The 13816-nt window shown below is 34.7% G+C and overlaps 1 protein-coding gene across 6 annotated transcripts in view; it reads right to left on the bottom strand.

Moving 5' to 3' along the window:
* The window catches only part of LOC150095108 (MAP/microtubule affinity-regulating kinase 3-like), a 360635-nt gene that overhangs the window by 208853 nt on the left and 137966 nt on the right, over positions 1 to 13816 (bottom strand). For all 6 annotated transcript variants that reach the window (XM_090411526.1, XM_090411530.1, XM_090411532.1 and 3 more), the window contains one exon: positions 11337 to 11402. In XM_090411526.1, coding sequence (XP_090267652.1) covers positions 11337 to 11402 — 66 coding nt within the window. The remainder of the gene's footprint in view (positions 1 to 11336; positions 11403 to 13816) is intronic.

The following is a 13816-nucleotide window of genomic DNA, read 5'->3' as shown; positions in this document are numbered from 1 at the left end:
GACCCAGCTAGAGATGGAAGATTTAGACCGAAAAACTCGAAAATTAATGACGATGCACCATGCCGTCAATCCTCGCAGTGACATTGATAGGCTATATCTATCACGCAAAAAAAAAGGTAGAGGATTATTACAAGTGAAGCAAGTTATCGAAGAAGAAAGACGAAATTTAAATGATTATCTGCAGCAAACAACAGAAAAATTTCTAATTGAGGTAAGAAAAGAGGGTTTATTGAAACCCATGGAGACAAAATTGGAATACAAAACCAACCAAGTAAAAGTGAGAACTGAAAAATGGAAAAATAAGGCATTGCATGGAAAATACTTTCACAGCGTTGTCAGCCCCTTGACCTGACAATGGTTGAGAAATGGAGCACTAAAGAAAGAAACAGAATCAGTAATTTTTGCAGCACAAGAACAGGCCATTAAAACCAACGTTATGAAGGCAAAAATACAAAAAATTCAAGAAGACAGTAAATGTAGATTGTGCAAAGAAAAGGAAGAAACAGTAGACCACATCATAAGTGTATGCAGCAAAATCGCACAAATTGAGTACCGTAAAAGGCAAGATAACGTAGCTAAGATAAGCATAAAGTTCACCAGAAAGTGGTTGAGAATGAAAAAAAAAAAAAAAACTAAAATACTCTGGGATTTCAAAATCCAGACTGACAAAAGCTTGGAATGTAATACACCTGATATTACAATGGTTGAAAAAAGTGAAAACAAGGGTGTTAAGTTTATCGAAATATCAGCGCCAGGAGATAGTCAGATTGACGACTAAGAAAATGAAAAAATTACAAAATATTGCTTTGCAAATCGAAGCTGAACGAATCTGGCAAAAGAAAACAAAAGTTGTTCCTATAATAATAGGTGCTTTAGGCGCCTTCCCTAAAACATTGAAAAAACATCTAGAAGCACTCGAGTTAGATGGATTAAAAATTGGGCAGCTGCAAAAGGTCTCTTTGTTCGGCACAGCTTTCATTTTCAGAAAGTATTTCCACAACTCATAGGCCCTTGTGTAGGGCTCAAATTAGTGGAATATAACCAGCCTTTTCTTAAGACTGAGGAAGCAAATCAAGCTTTGATGAATATTATATATATATATTTGGTGAGGACTATTCAACAGGTTGTTATAGTGAGTGAGTTTGTTAAAAGAATGTTTGCTATAATTAAGTCATATATTGTCATATTACTAATCTAAATTTAGAGAAATTTAATAGTTATCATCCTTGTTAATATTCAGGAAGGAAGCATAATTCTCTGGAAACCACAATGAAACTTTAAACTTATCAATTTCTTCTTGTGATAGTACAATACAAACAATAATATATATTCCCTATTTATTCAGCAATTTCCCTATGTAGATAAGAATAAATCAATAATTTTTTTGTAATAACTTGATGTCAATCATTTGCAAAATAACTATATATAAAAAAAGCGTATTTTTGGTATGTTCTGTTATTGTTCAAAAACAGTTTTCTGATATCTTTCTTTCTTGTATACAGTCAATTGTCACTATAACAAACCGTAGAAAGCACAGGAACAGTTTGTTATAGTATATAGTTTGCTATTATGAATTCTTTTAGTATAATATATTAAAGTAAAGTTTCACAGCTTACACATGTAACAAAAATTACATGTATATTTTTACAAAAATTAGAATTTATTCAAAAACTCCAATATATTTCATCCAACATTACATTGATATCATCAGGGAGACAGACCATTAACTACATTCAAAAGATGAATCAAAATAAGGAGTCGTAAATCATGCATATATTAGCCTGTGTCTTGGTTGCAGTTGAATTATGATATTACACTATTAATAATTTCCAAAAAAACTTATGAACAATTAACACCTATCACTTCCCAAAAGTTAGATATTGGCATACAGTCTGATTGGTTCAGGTATATATGATTTCTTAGTGTTTCACAAATTTCGAGGATAAAGACGATCGAATTTGAATTTGCTTGAGTGAAAAAGTTTTGTATGGTTCCTGCCTAGCGTCAATAGCATGAGGAGCAAGGCCAGACTTGTCAGATTCCAAAAATGTAATATAATCTTGCCATTCTTCAATTCTAATCAGGGCAGAATGGCCAGTCTGTCCAAAGAGCAGGTACTTGATCGACACCTGGCAAAGGAAAGAGGTAGTAATGTATCTTTTGTAGATGGTAGGAAGGAAGACAGTTCCTGATGAAGTAGGAAGGAAGTGTGTAGATTGCATTTATGAAGAATCTTTGATATTTATTCAAAGGTTCCTTTAAGGTAGGATAGTGAAATTCTTTTCACTCTGGATTGTAGTCTGGTAGAAGTATGATAATTATCAATAATTTTTTTTAATAGTAGTTTTGTTGTATCCATTACATATCTGATTGCTTTTAAATTCATTCATTTCATCTAACAAAAGATCATATGAGCTATGTGTATAAGACTCTTGATAATACCCATTTTTTGTGATGAATGATGGTGGGAGGATGAGTGAATGTACACTGCTTGGAAAAAAGTCAACGGACACCACGGTGTGAAGAACAAACAGCCATGGCACCTACCTTAATAGAATGTAGGACCTCCTTTTGCTGCGATGACCGCAGTAATCCTACAGGGCATACTTTCCACAAGCATATGATAACGATCATTGGGAATTTGGACCATTCTTCCTGTAGGCATGAAATGAGGAATTGGAGTGTTGTGGGGCAGACATCCCTTGACCTCACCCAACATTAGTTCATCCAACAAATGTTCAACAGGGTTAAGATCAGAGCTCTGTGGAGAACAGTCAAGTATGGTAATGTTCATGTCCACAAACCATGAAGTTACAGCAGCCTTATGACACAGTGCATTATCTTGCTGAAAGAGACAATGGTCAATTCCATAGAAATGCCACAAAGTAGGAAGCATTGTATTGTCAGAATGTTCAGATACCTCTTGGATTTCAATGTCTATGGCACCAAACAGAGGTCCAAGGCTGAAACAGGACCATACCATCACATCACCCCTCCAAATTTCAGAGTTTGGGTTACACACAATGTCTCTTACCAAGGAGACAGTGAATGTCTCTTTGGTAAGAGACATTCAATGGGCATTTGCCGTAGAGTAATTTGTCGCTCCATAACATGGTTTTCCAAGCTTCCATGTCCAACTGTACACACCTTTTTTTTGCCACTGAAGACGATGCTGCATGTTGGTTCACATAATGTGGTGCTTGTATTGCAGTCTTACTATGGAAACCCGTGTTGTGAGCCTTGGTTCTGAATATTTTTGTACAGATTTGTGTTTCAGTAAACGACCGGAACTCTGCATTCAACATGTCGGCTGATGAATTGCAGTTTTTACATCTTATCCTTCGTAGCACCCTACAGTCATGTTCACGACGAACCACCACAGTGGACGAACCACAGTGGTGGTTCGTCCACTGTGGATAACACTTCTAGTTGACTCCTTGCACTTCTATCTCAGTATGGTATAAATTAAAGATGCCAAGAAATTATATCCTTGCACTTCTATCTCAGTATGGTATAAATTAAAGATGCCAAGAAATTATTAATCCTTTATCAAAGTGTAAGCAAACAAAGTTTGGCAATGAAGTAACTTCACAACTGGGCAACTCAACGTGGCCTGTGGTATTATAAATTATTACAGTATCCAAAAAGGGTAGTTGGTTATTGGATGCATGTTAAATAGTGAACTTGATACAGGACTACAAGGAGTTTATTTTCCTCTAGAAACTGAAGCAATTCTGACTCAGTGTGGGATCAGATTGCAAATATATCATCAATAAAACATACCCATATATATGAGGCTAAGAGACTATAGTACCAAAGAGTTATTTTTCTAGATGCTCCATGAAATAATCAGATAAGGCTGGTGAGATAGGACTGCCCATCACTGTTCCTTCTATTTCTTTGTACAAGTTATGATGCCATGTAAAACAGCCAGCATTGATGATAAATTTAAATAGGTTGACATTGTCTTCTGGGAAATCAGACTGCAAAAACCGAAGAGTCTCTTGTAATGGCATGTTAGTGAAAGGGGAGACTACATCAAAATAAACCATAATTTCATTATTAACCCTTTCTGACCTGAATTTTTTTTTTGGTGAAAAAAAATTTTCTTTCTATTTATTTTGTCTTTAAGTCTAAAAAAGCAAGAGTATCAAGTATTGTTCCAAAATATATATTTCAGGATAGGAATTCTGAAATGATTCATTTTCAATGAATCATTTCAGAATTGAAATCATTCGCCATAAATAAAAGATCTACAAATGTAGATCTTTTATTTATAATACCTGTTGGATTTCTGCTCAGGACATCGACTAGTTATTACTAACACAATATTCCAACATAAAAATGTGCACAAATTCACATGGAGAGAAGAGGCAAGGAATAAGAAAAGTCTCATTGACTATGTTATTGTTGATAGTGATGTTTACCCACTGGCGCATGACACTAGTGTACAGAGGATTTGAAATGATCACCATTTGGTCTTGAGCAGGATAAAATTGAATTTCATATTGAAAAGAAGAACATGTAAGAAAGTTTTAAAGAGAATAAAAGTTGAGCAGCTCTCAGATGTGAACTGTAGACTAAAATACACATATATTATTCAAGGAAAAAAAATGAAAGAGTTTGAGGGCAGGAACCAAACCTTGGAGATTCAGTGGCAAGCCCTGAAGAAAACACTGATTGATTCAGCCAGAGAAGCATGTGGTGAGCAAAGAAAAAAAAAAAAAAAAAAACTCTATGGTGGATACAAGAAGTTAAAGAGGCAGTGAAGGAAAAGAAGAAAGCATATCAAAAGTTCCTGGCAAATAAGTCAGCTTGTGCTCTTAGAGAATACAGAGACAAATGTAAGAAAACTAAACACTGTGTAAAACTCGCTAAACAAAAGCCATGAGAGGACTTAGGCAAGAACATTGAAAATAAATATCAAGAAGGTGCCAAGATATTCTGGAGGTTATTAAAGAAGTTCAGAAATGGAGGAAAGAGTGCTGTAAAAGGAATTAGAGATGATAAAGGTGACATGAAAACAGGAGAAAAAAATATCCTTGAAGTATGGAGTAATTACTTTGAAAAACTGCTAAATGAAACAAGCAGTGATGACAGCACAGTGGTAAAAAAAACACTCAACAAGCATGCAATTAGGAACATAATCATACTTGAAGTAGATAAAGCCATCAAAAGCCTGAAATGTGGAAAGGCAGCAGGAGTAGATGATATTCGACCAGAAATGCCCAAGTATGGAAGTATGAAAGTCATACAGTGGCTGCACTGCATAGTTCAGAAGGCCTGGACAGAGGGACGAATTCCCAACGATTTGAGTAGAGCTCGCTCATAGTCCCCGTATATAAAAAGGGAAATAAAACTGAAAGTGAGAATTACAGAGGCATTTCATTACTGAGTGTTCCTGGTAAGATATATGCAAGTATACTTGAGAAACGGTTGAGAAGGATTGTGGAACAGAAGCTTGGTGAAGAACAAGTTGGATTCAAGCTAAATAGAGGCTGTCAGGAACAGATTTTCACTTTACGACAGATAGTTAAGAAATCATGGGAATATAACAAAGATCTATATTTAAGTTTTGTAGATCTGGAAAAGGCATATGACAAGGTGCCAAGAGAGAAGCTATTCCAAACGCTACAATTATATCGTGTTGATGGGGCATTATATCAAGCAATACATAGTCTTTGAGTTGTAAGTCAGCAGTTAGAATGAAGGAAGTACAGGAAGATGGTTTAATGTTAAATCTGGTGCGAGACATTATCCCCTCTGTTATTCATTATCTATATGGATCACATGATGAAGGAAAGTGGTATTAAACATGATATCAAAATTGGAGATGTTAATGTCAGCTCCTTGCTTTATGAGGATGATGTTATACTTCTAAATAAATCCGCTACAAGTCTGCAAGATTCTCTGACTAAATTGAATAACTGTTGTAATAGATATAGTATGAAGGTCAGCAATAAAAAGACAAATACAATGAAAATAGGCAGAATCATTGAAAATGTCAACTGCGTTGTGAACAGAGAACCTGTGGAACAAGTAAAACCGATGTTATACCCCTCTCCCCAAGAGACCATCCCTGCTACCATCTACCCTGGGAATTATTTGATCTTATATTTTGGTCTTCTCTTTATGTGACTCCCACCCATGAAAGGTTGATTTGTAAAGCTACAGTACCTTTGTACCATGGGGGGAGTTAAGGATTTTATCATTATTATCTTATTTTTTAATTTTTTTACCTGGTCCAAAAATCCTGCTTTAGAGATCAAACGTGGTCAAGCCACTTCAAACTTCCAATAAGCAGGGTGGTGGTCTAACAGTGGTCAATAAGGACACGTGCAAGGTACTTCTGATGGTATCATTCTGCCTATTCCCCCCCCCCCCCCCGACATTCTGGCAAAAAACACTTGTTTTGCTAACATTTCGACTCCCATTTCTGTTTAAGAGACTATACCACATGAGATTAGTTCTGTTAAGACATTCCTCAATGCTAACAATGTCGAGTTCTGTCCTTAATTTTAATATGATTCTGTCATTGATATTAACTGTTCTGAAGAACTGATGATTCATTAGTGTGCTGTCAAAAATGAAATATCACATTGCCTATTTTCAGTAAAATAGCAAGGAAAAAAATTATTTTTTGGATACTCTCACATACTGCTTGAGAAATGTCTCACAACAGCTCAAATTCTCCTTCATCCTTATGAGTTTACTCTGTTTCCCGATCAATATTTGGATAATTTAAGTCATCATGCCAGCCTGGTTGGCCAAGCAGTTAGCATGTGTGCTCTCCAGCTAAGAAACCTGTGGGTTCAAATTCTACCATGGACATGGATGTTTATCCTAACTCTGTGTGGAAAAGGCATCTGCAACCCTACCACTTCTTCTCACAGAAGGCTTCACTCCCAAAACTCTATGATGTCCTGGGGTGAGAGTGATCATGTGGCATCCAATAACCCCCACATGCAAACACTAAAATTAAGTCACCCATAAATAATTACCCAACACTCTTTTTTTTTTTTTTTTTTTTTACAAAGCCTGTAAATTGAATAATTTGCTATCATAGCCCTCCTTTACTCATTCCTATCATATCTCAGCCAAATCATGCTCCAGTGCATCCCTAATATATATATATATATATATATATATATTTTTTTTTTTTAAACAAATTTAATGACTTAAAAATCCGAGATAATTTATAAAGATTTTAATAATACAACTAGTTTCGGCTTATAACAGCCTTCCTCAGGTATTCATAAAGGAAAAGAATAGTAATAAACATTGAAGTATCTAAAAAAATAATAAAATAAAATATAAAATAAAAAACTGAAAATTACAGGTAAAAATTGCCACACATAATTGATACATAAAAAACGTTGTAGTTTATCAAGTTGTTCTAACAGGCATGCTGTTGTTTATTGCAAGTGTGCGTGCAGGCTCACCTGAACGCCAATATTGAATAACTGCAGCATGGCTATCTGGGATGTTATAACTCAAATTGTTGTTTAAATGGACAGGATTCAGCAGGATTTCCCCCTTGATTCTACAATTTTTCTCTCAAACTCATCATCACAGCGAAAAATATTTTCTGATCTATCCCAGCAAACGGAATGGCTTTGTTGATCATCATTAGGATTATTTGAAAAAAGAACATGACTGGATAACGCAGTTGCATGTGATTTTTTGTAAGAGATGTCTCTTTTATGCTCTTCTATACATTGCTCAACAGATTTGTTAGTTTGTCAAAAATAAGGGATATTGCAATCGCACCATAATTTATATACACCTAGATATTTTAGGTTGTGATGAATAGGCTTTGGATGGCTGATTAGAGAACCGATAATTGTATTTTTTAAGGACTTTAGCTAATTTTTTAGAGACTGTGCTAATGTATGGAATGGAGATGCTACCTTTAAAATTAATAGTTTCTGTTGTGCACTGCCTAGGAGGACCCAGAAGAAATTTCTTAATCGTTTTTTCAGAGTATCCATTTTGTTTAAAGATAAGAGTGAGGTGATTTTTTTCTTTTTGTAGTTCATCTGGTTCATTCAAAAGAGAGTGTGCTCTGTGTCCTAAGGTAGATATAGTTCCAAGTTTTTGTGGTGGAAAATGATGAGAAAGATTATGCAGATATATATTGGTATGAGTAGGTTTTCTGTATATAGAGATTTTTAATCTTTCAGAGCATCATGTAAGCATGACATCCAGGAAAGGTAAGGAGTTATTTTCTAGATCAGCAGTAAATTTTATATTAGAATGTTGGATGTTTAGATGATGAAGAAAATCTATGAGAAATGTGTGCCCATGATTACAAATAATAAAAATATCATCAACATATCGTTTCCAAACTTTTGGTTTAAATGAGAAGGAAGATATGGCTTTTGTTTCAAAATCTTCAAGGAAGATGTTAGCTAGAACTGGGGACAAAGGATTGCCTATTGCCAGGCCTTGTTTTTGTTGGTAAACGGAGTCCTGATATCTGAAGTAACCAGAATGAATGCAATGTTTTAATAAAGCAAACATTTTTTTGGATAATTTGTCCTTTAGTAATGTAAGTACCTCGTCTCTAGGAACGTTAGTTCTAGAAAATAATAACTCCTTACCTTTCCTGGATGTCATGCTTATACAATGCTCTGAAAGATTAAAAATCTCTATATACAGAAAACCTACTCATACCAATAGATATCTGCATAATCTTTCTCATCATTTTCCACCACAAAAACTTGGAACTATATCTACCTTAGGACACAGAGCACACTCTCTCTTGAATGAACAAGATGAACTACAAAAAGAAATAAATCAACTCTCTCTTATCTTTAAACAAAATGGTTACTCTGAAAAAACGATTAAGAAATTTCTTCTGGATCCTCCTAGACAGTGAACCACAGAAACTATTAATTTTAAAGGCAGCATCTCCATCCCATACATTAGCATAGTCTCTAACAAATTAGCAAAAGTCCTTAAAAAATATAATATCAAGATGTTCTTCACCACACTTCCTAAAATCCGTTCTCTAATCAGCCATCCAAAGCCTCCTCATCACAACCTAAAATATCCAGGTGTATATAAATTATGGTGCGATTGCAATATCCCTTATTTTGGACAAACTAACAAATCTGTTGAGCAACGTATAGAAGAGCATAAAAGAGACATCTCTTACAAAAGATCACATGCAACTGTGTTATCCAGTCATGTTCTTTTTTCAATAATCCTAGTGATGATCAACAAAGCCACTCCGTTTGCTGGGATAGATCAGAAAATATTTTTCGCTGTGATGATGAGTTTGAGAGAAAAATTGTAGAATCAAGGGAAATCCTGCTGAATCCTGTCCACTTAAACAACAATTTGAGTTATAACATCCCAGATAGCCATGCTGCAGTTATTCAATATTGCTGTTCACGTGAGCCTGCACGCACACCTGCAATAAACAATGGCATGCCTGTTAGAACAACTTGAAAAACTACAACGTTTTTTATGTATCAATTATGTGTGGCAATTTTTACCTGTTTTTTTTTTTTTAGATACTTCATTGTTTATTACTATTCTTTTCCTTTATGAATACCCGAGGAAGCTGTTATAAACCAAAACTAGTTGCATTATTCTTATTAAAATCTTTATAAGTTATCTCGGTTTTTAAGTCATTAAATCTATGTTTTAAAATGTATCACAACAACCGAGTAAAAGCCTACGATCACACACACACACATATATATATATATAGTTTGATATAATGTACCATTTACATTAACTGTAAATATAACTGTATAACTTTGAACAGTTTTTCTCTTAGCACCTTGACATATGCCTTTCTCAGGTCTTAAAAAAAAAATAAATAAATATTACTTACAGATCATTGTTATATGACCATGACTTCAACTATTTGTCTTCAAGTGAAATCCTGATCCTGCCAACCTTTGCTCGAACCCAACTTGCTATTCTCCAAGCTTCTCTTCTACAATTTTTCTTACCTTTTCTCAAGTACACTTTGTATAAATCTTACCAGGAACATTCAATAGAGAAATTTCTCTGTAATTCTCATATTGCTATTTCACTTTTTATCGACGGGTACTATGAAACCTCCTCCAATCATCTGAACAGGGTTGAATTATGAAGTAAACACTGTAAAATTTTTACAGCGGGAAAATGCTTCAAAATTAAGCTCCATATTTGATCATTTCTAGTCTCTAATATCGTTTACTCCATTTGCCTTTCCACATTTCAGGTTTCTAATGGCTTTTTCAATTTCTAGTATTGATAAGTATTCCTGATTGCATTTCACCTGAAGGTTTCCTATCACTGTGCTGTCGCTGCTTGTTTCATTTAGCAATGTATCAAAGTAATTATTCCAGACATCTAGAATATCTTCAGCTTTCATCACCTTTATCATCTCATATTCCTTTTACAGTACTCTTTCCTCCCATCTAAGCTTTTCGGCAGCTTCCAGGATATTTTGCTACCTTCCTGGTATGTTTTATGTCCTTACCAATGTCTTCCCATAACTTGTTTCTTTGCTAGTTTTACAGTGTTTGTTATCTTTCATTTTTCTCTGTATTCTCTCACACTTTTGTTGAAGCGAACCTTGACGTAAGAATAAGGAAGTCATTTTGCCTCTTTATAACGCTTTGATAAGACTGTACCTGGATTATTGTGCACAGATTTGGTCTCCCTGATTCTAAGGGAGATAAAGAAGCTGTGGAAAGGGTGCAAAGAAGAATTACAAAGAATATATACAGATTATGGGATTTAGATTATGAGGACCGATTGTGAGAATGTGGATTACAGACTCTGATTAACAGGAGTAAGAGGGGGTGATATGATAGGTGTCTATAAACGTTTGAATGGATATTATATGATAGTGTCTGATGAAATTCTTCATTATATGGAAGGTGGGGAGAGAAAACATGGGGGGGGGGAGATCCATGGAAATTAAGTTTGTTCACAGTCAAGAAAGGGGCAAGAGCTAGGATTTTCTTTCACAGAGCAGTGAGTGAGTGGAATAGTTTACCTTTAGGGGATAGTGGGTGTATCTAGTGTGAATGAATTTAAGGGAAGGTATGACAGCTGGTTTGGGTGATTTATAGCCACCCTCGAGGTCTCAGATAATAATATGACTGGCTCTAACTTCTTGAGTCAACTATGAAATTCTGATTTTTTTTTCTGTTTTTTCATGAAAACAAAAATTAATAAATCAATTATGTGTTATGTGAAATGAGGAAAACAGCCATTATAATGCTAAATTTTACCACAAAATGAATAGTTTTCATACAATATCTACAGTTTAAGTACTGCAAATGTGATACAATATTATATACAAATTAAGAGCACACATAACTTACCACCACTCGCATATTCCATGACAAGATACAGAGTCTTTTCAGTTTCAATAACCTGATATAGTTTAACTAAAAGAAAAAAAATTAAGTCAAATGACTATGCAAAAACAAGAGTGTGCATGCGTGCACACACACACACAAAAGCAATAAAAATTTCATTACAGTAATGGCAATTATTCCTTTATCTGTATTAACCACGCTACCAGCCAAAACATCTACAGACATCAAGGTTATCATGGATGTGAAGTGCATATTAAAATTGTAATATTATTGATATTACATTGAAATATATGATGGATACGAAGCGTATGAGGATATCGTATTTGATCCATAATGGCCGGTTGGGTGGTTAAATGTACAACATAATACTCAGTAAATTTAAAAATAAATACTTAGAACAAAAAAAGAAAAACTTCTTTACAACAACATAGATAGTGATCAATTATGAATTATTCTAGAATATAACAAAATACAGCAAAATGCATACAGCAAACTATAAAGTAAAGATGACGATGGGTGTTTAAAGCTCAACTGATACAATTCAACTTGTTAGAAAATCATGCCAATTTAACTAAATGAAATCAGCTAATTGAGAGTGCACCTAAACTTAGTTCAATTCCTCTAAAATTTCCTGCAATTCTCTTCAAAAATTATAAACACAGTAAGTACAATTCCACAGCACTTCTGTTCAGGATATCGACTAGTTATTACTAACACCATGTTCCAACATAAAAATCTAGATAAATTCACACAAGAAAGAACTGGGAGATTCGCACTGCGAGAACACACAGTAAACAAAAAAAAAAAAAAAAGCATAGAACTAACCACCACCTTTATCCTTGTGTATGGTTGCAGTTAAATGAATAGAAAAACCCTCGACACAAGGTAAAAGAGGAAAAAAGGAAGAATTAACTAGATTATCATTGATAGTGATATCTTCACACTGATCAGAATACAAGAGATACCAGGCAAACTAAAATAGGAAGTGATAAATGATCGGTATTTAATTATGGGCAGGATAAAAATCTATCATATTGAAAAAAAAAAAAATAATATATATATATATATATATATATATATATTATTTATTTATTTTTTATTTTTAAAAAAGAATCAAGAGTTGAGCAGGTTTTAAAAGTAAACTGTGTATTCAAATATACAAATATTATTAGAAAAAATAAGTTTGAAAACAAAAACAAAACTTTGGAGACCAAATGACAAAATCTGAAGAAAACAGTGATTCAATAAGGAAAAATACCCATGTGCTGAAGTTGCCTGCAAAGGAAGACAGGAAAATCAAAACACTGATTCAAACAAGTAAAACAAGCAAATCTGGAAAAGATGTCACAGTAAAAGATCCTGCAAGTGTATTAACAAGAGTCCTCGGAGAAGACATAAAAATGTAACAAGGAAATGTTGGTAACAGAAATATGCACAGAAGTAAGAAAAATAAGTTAGTGTAAAAATTAACTAAACAAGTGTCATGGGGGTGCTTAAGGGTCAAAGCTGTATAACTGAGAGGAGACCTCCACATAGCCTTTAAAGGAATGCGGAGAACCGACCAGGGCTTCTGACCTAATGTCCAATCCTCACCTTCTCGTGGTGCACCCTGTTGGGTATCTACTTGGATACTGAACGGACGAGGATGGGCTGGCAATTTGGGATTTAGCCGACCAAATTGTATTCTTATTGGTTAAACCAAAATATAGAATGATGGTACAACATGACAAAATTTCATGCCGGCTGGGGCGTCGCCCGGTTAAACAAGGCCCCCGTTGTTTTCGCCAGGGAACCAGGGCGAACAGTGAAAAGTCAGCTACTGGAACAAATCTGAAAATAAACCCCAACTCAACATCACCAGAGTTAAAGATCGGTACTATCAACGTAAGAAGCCTGAATGGCAAAGAAATGGAGCTAGCTGAGGAATTAGATAAGTACCAGATCGACATAATAGGGGTGACTGAAACAAAAAAGACCAAAACTGGTGAGCTCTTTCTGAGCAATAAATACAAAATGTTATATTCAGGCAATGACAATCAAGGAAAAGAAGGAGTAGCCATAGTATTCAACACAAAATACGAGGCTAATCTTCTTGAATGGCAGGCAGTCTCAAGTAGAGTAATGTGGGCAAATATGAGAATGGGGAACTGGACAATGAGACTTATTTGTGCCTATGGTCCCACAGAAGGTTCTACTAAGGTAGAAGTGGAGGAATTTTTTGACGCTTTAGAAAAAGCAACTGACACAATGAAAAAGGAAAAGTTGGTCCTTGTTGGGGATCTAAATAGCAGAGTAGGAAATGATTGTCAGACATACAAAAATATTTTGGGAAAATTTGGAGAAAAGAGCAAAGCTAATAATAATGGCAAATATCTGTTGGATTTCTGCTCAGGACATGGACTGGTCATTACTAACACCATGTTCCAACATAAAAATGTGCACAAATTCACATGGAGAGAAGAGGCTAGGAATAAGAAAAGTCT

This window comes from Typopeltis vanoorti, chromosome 21 (genome assembly GCF_054136105.1).
Source record: "Typopeltis vanoorti isolate ZY-2024b chromosome 21, IOZ_Tvanoo_1.0, whole genome shotgun sequence".
NCBI lineage: Eukaryota > Metazoa > Arthropoda > Arachnida > Uropygi > Thelyphonidae > Typopeltis > Typopeltis vanoorti.
This window is presented reverse-complemented; position numbering and strand designations above follow the sequence as displayed.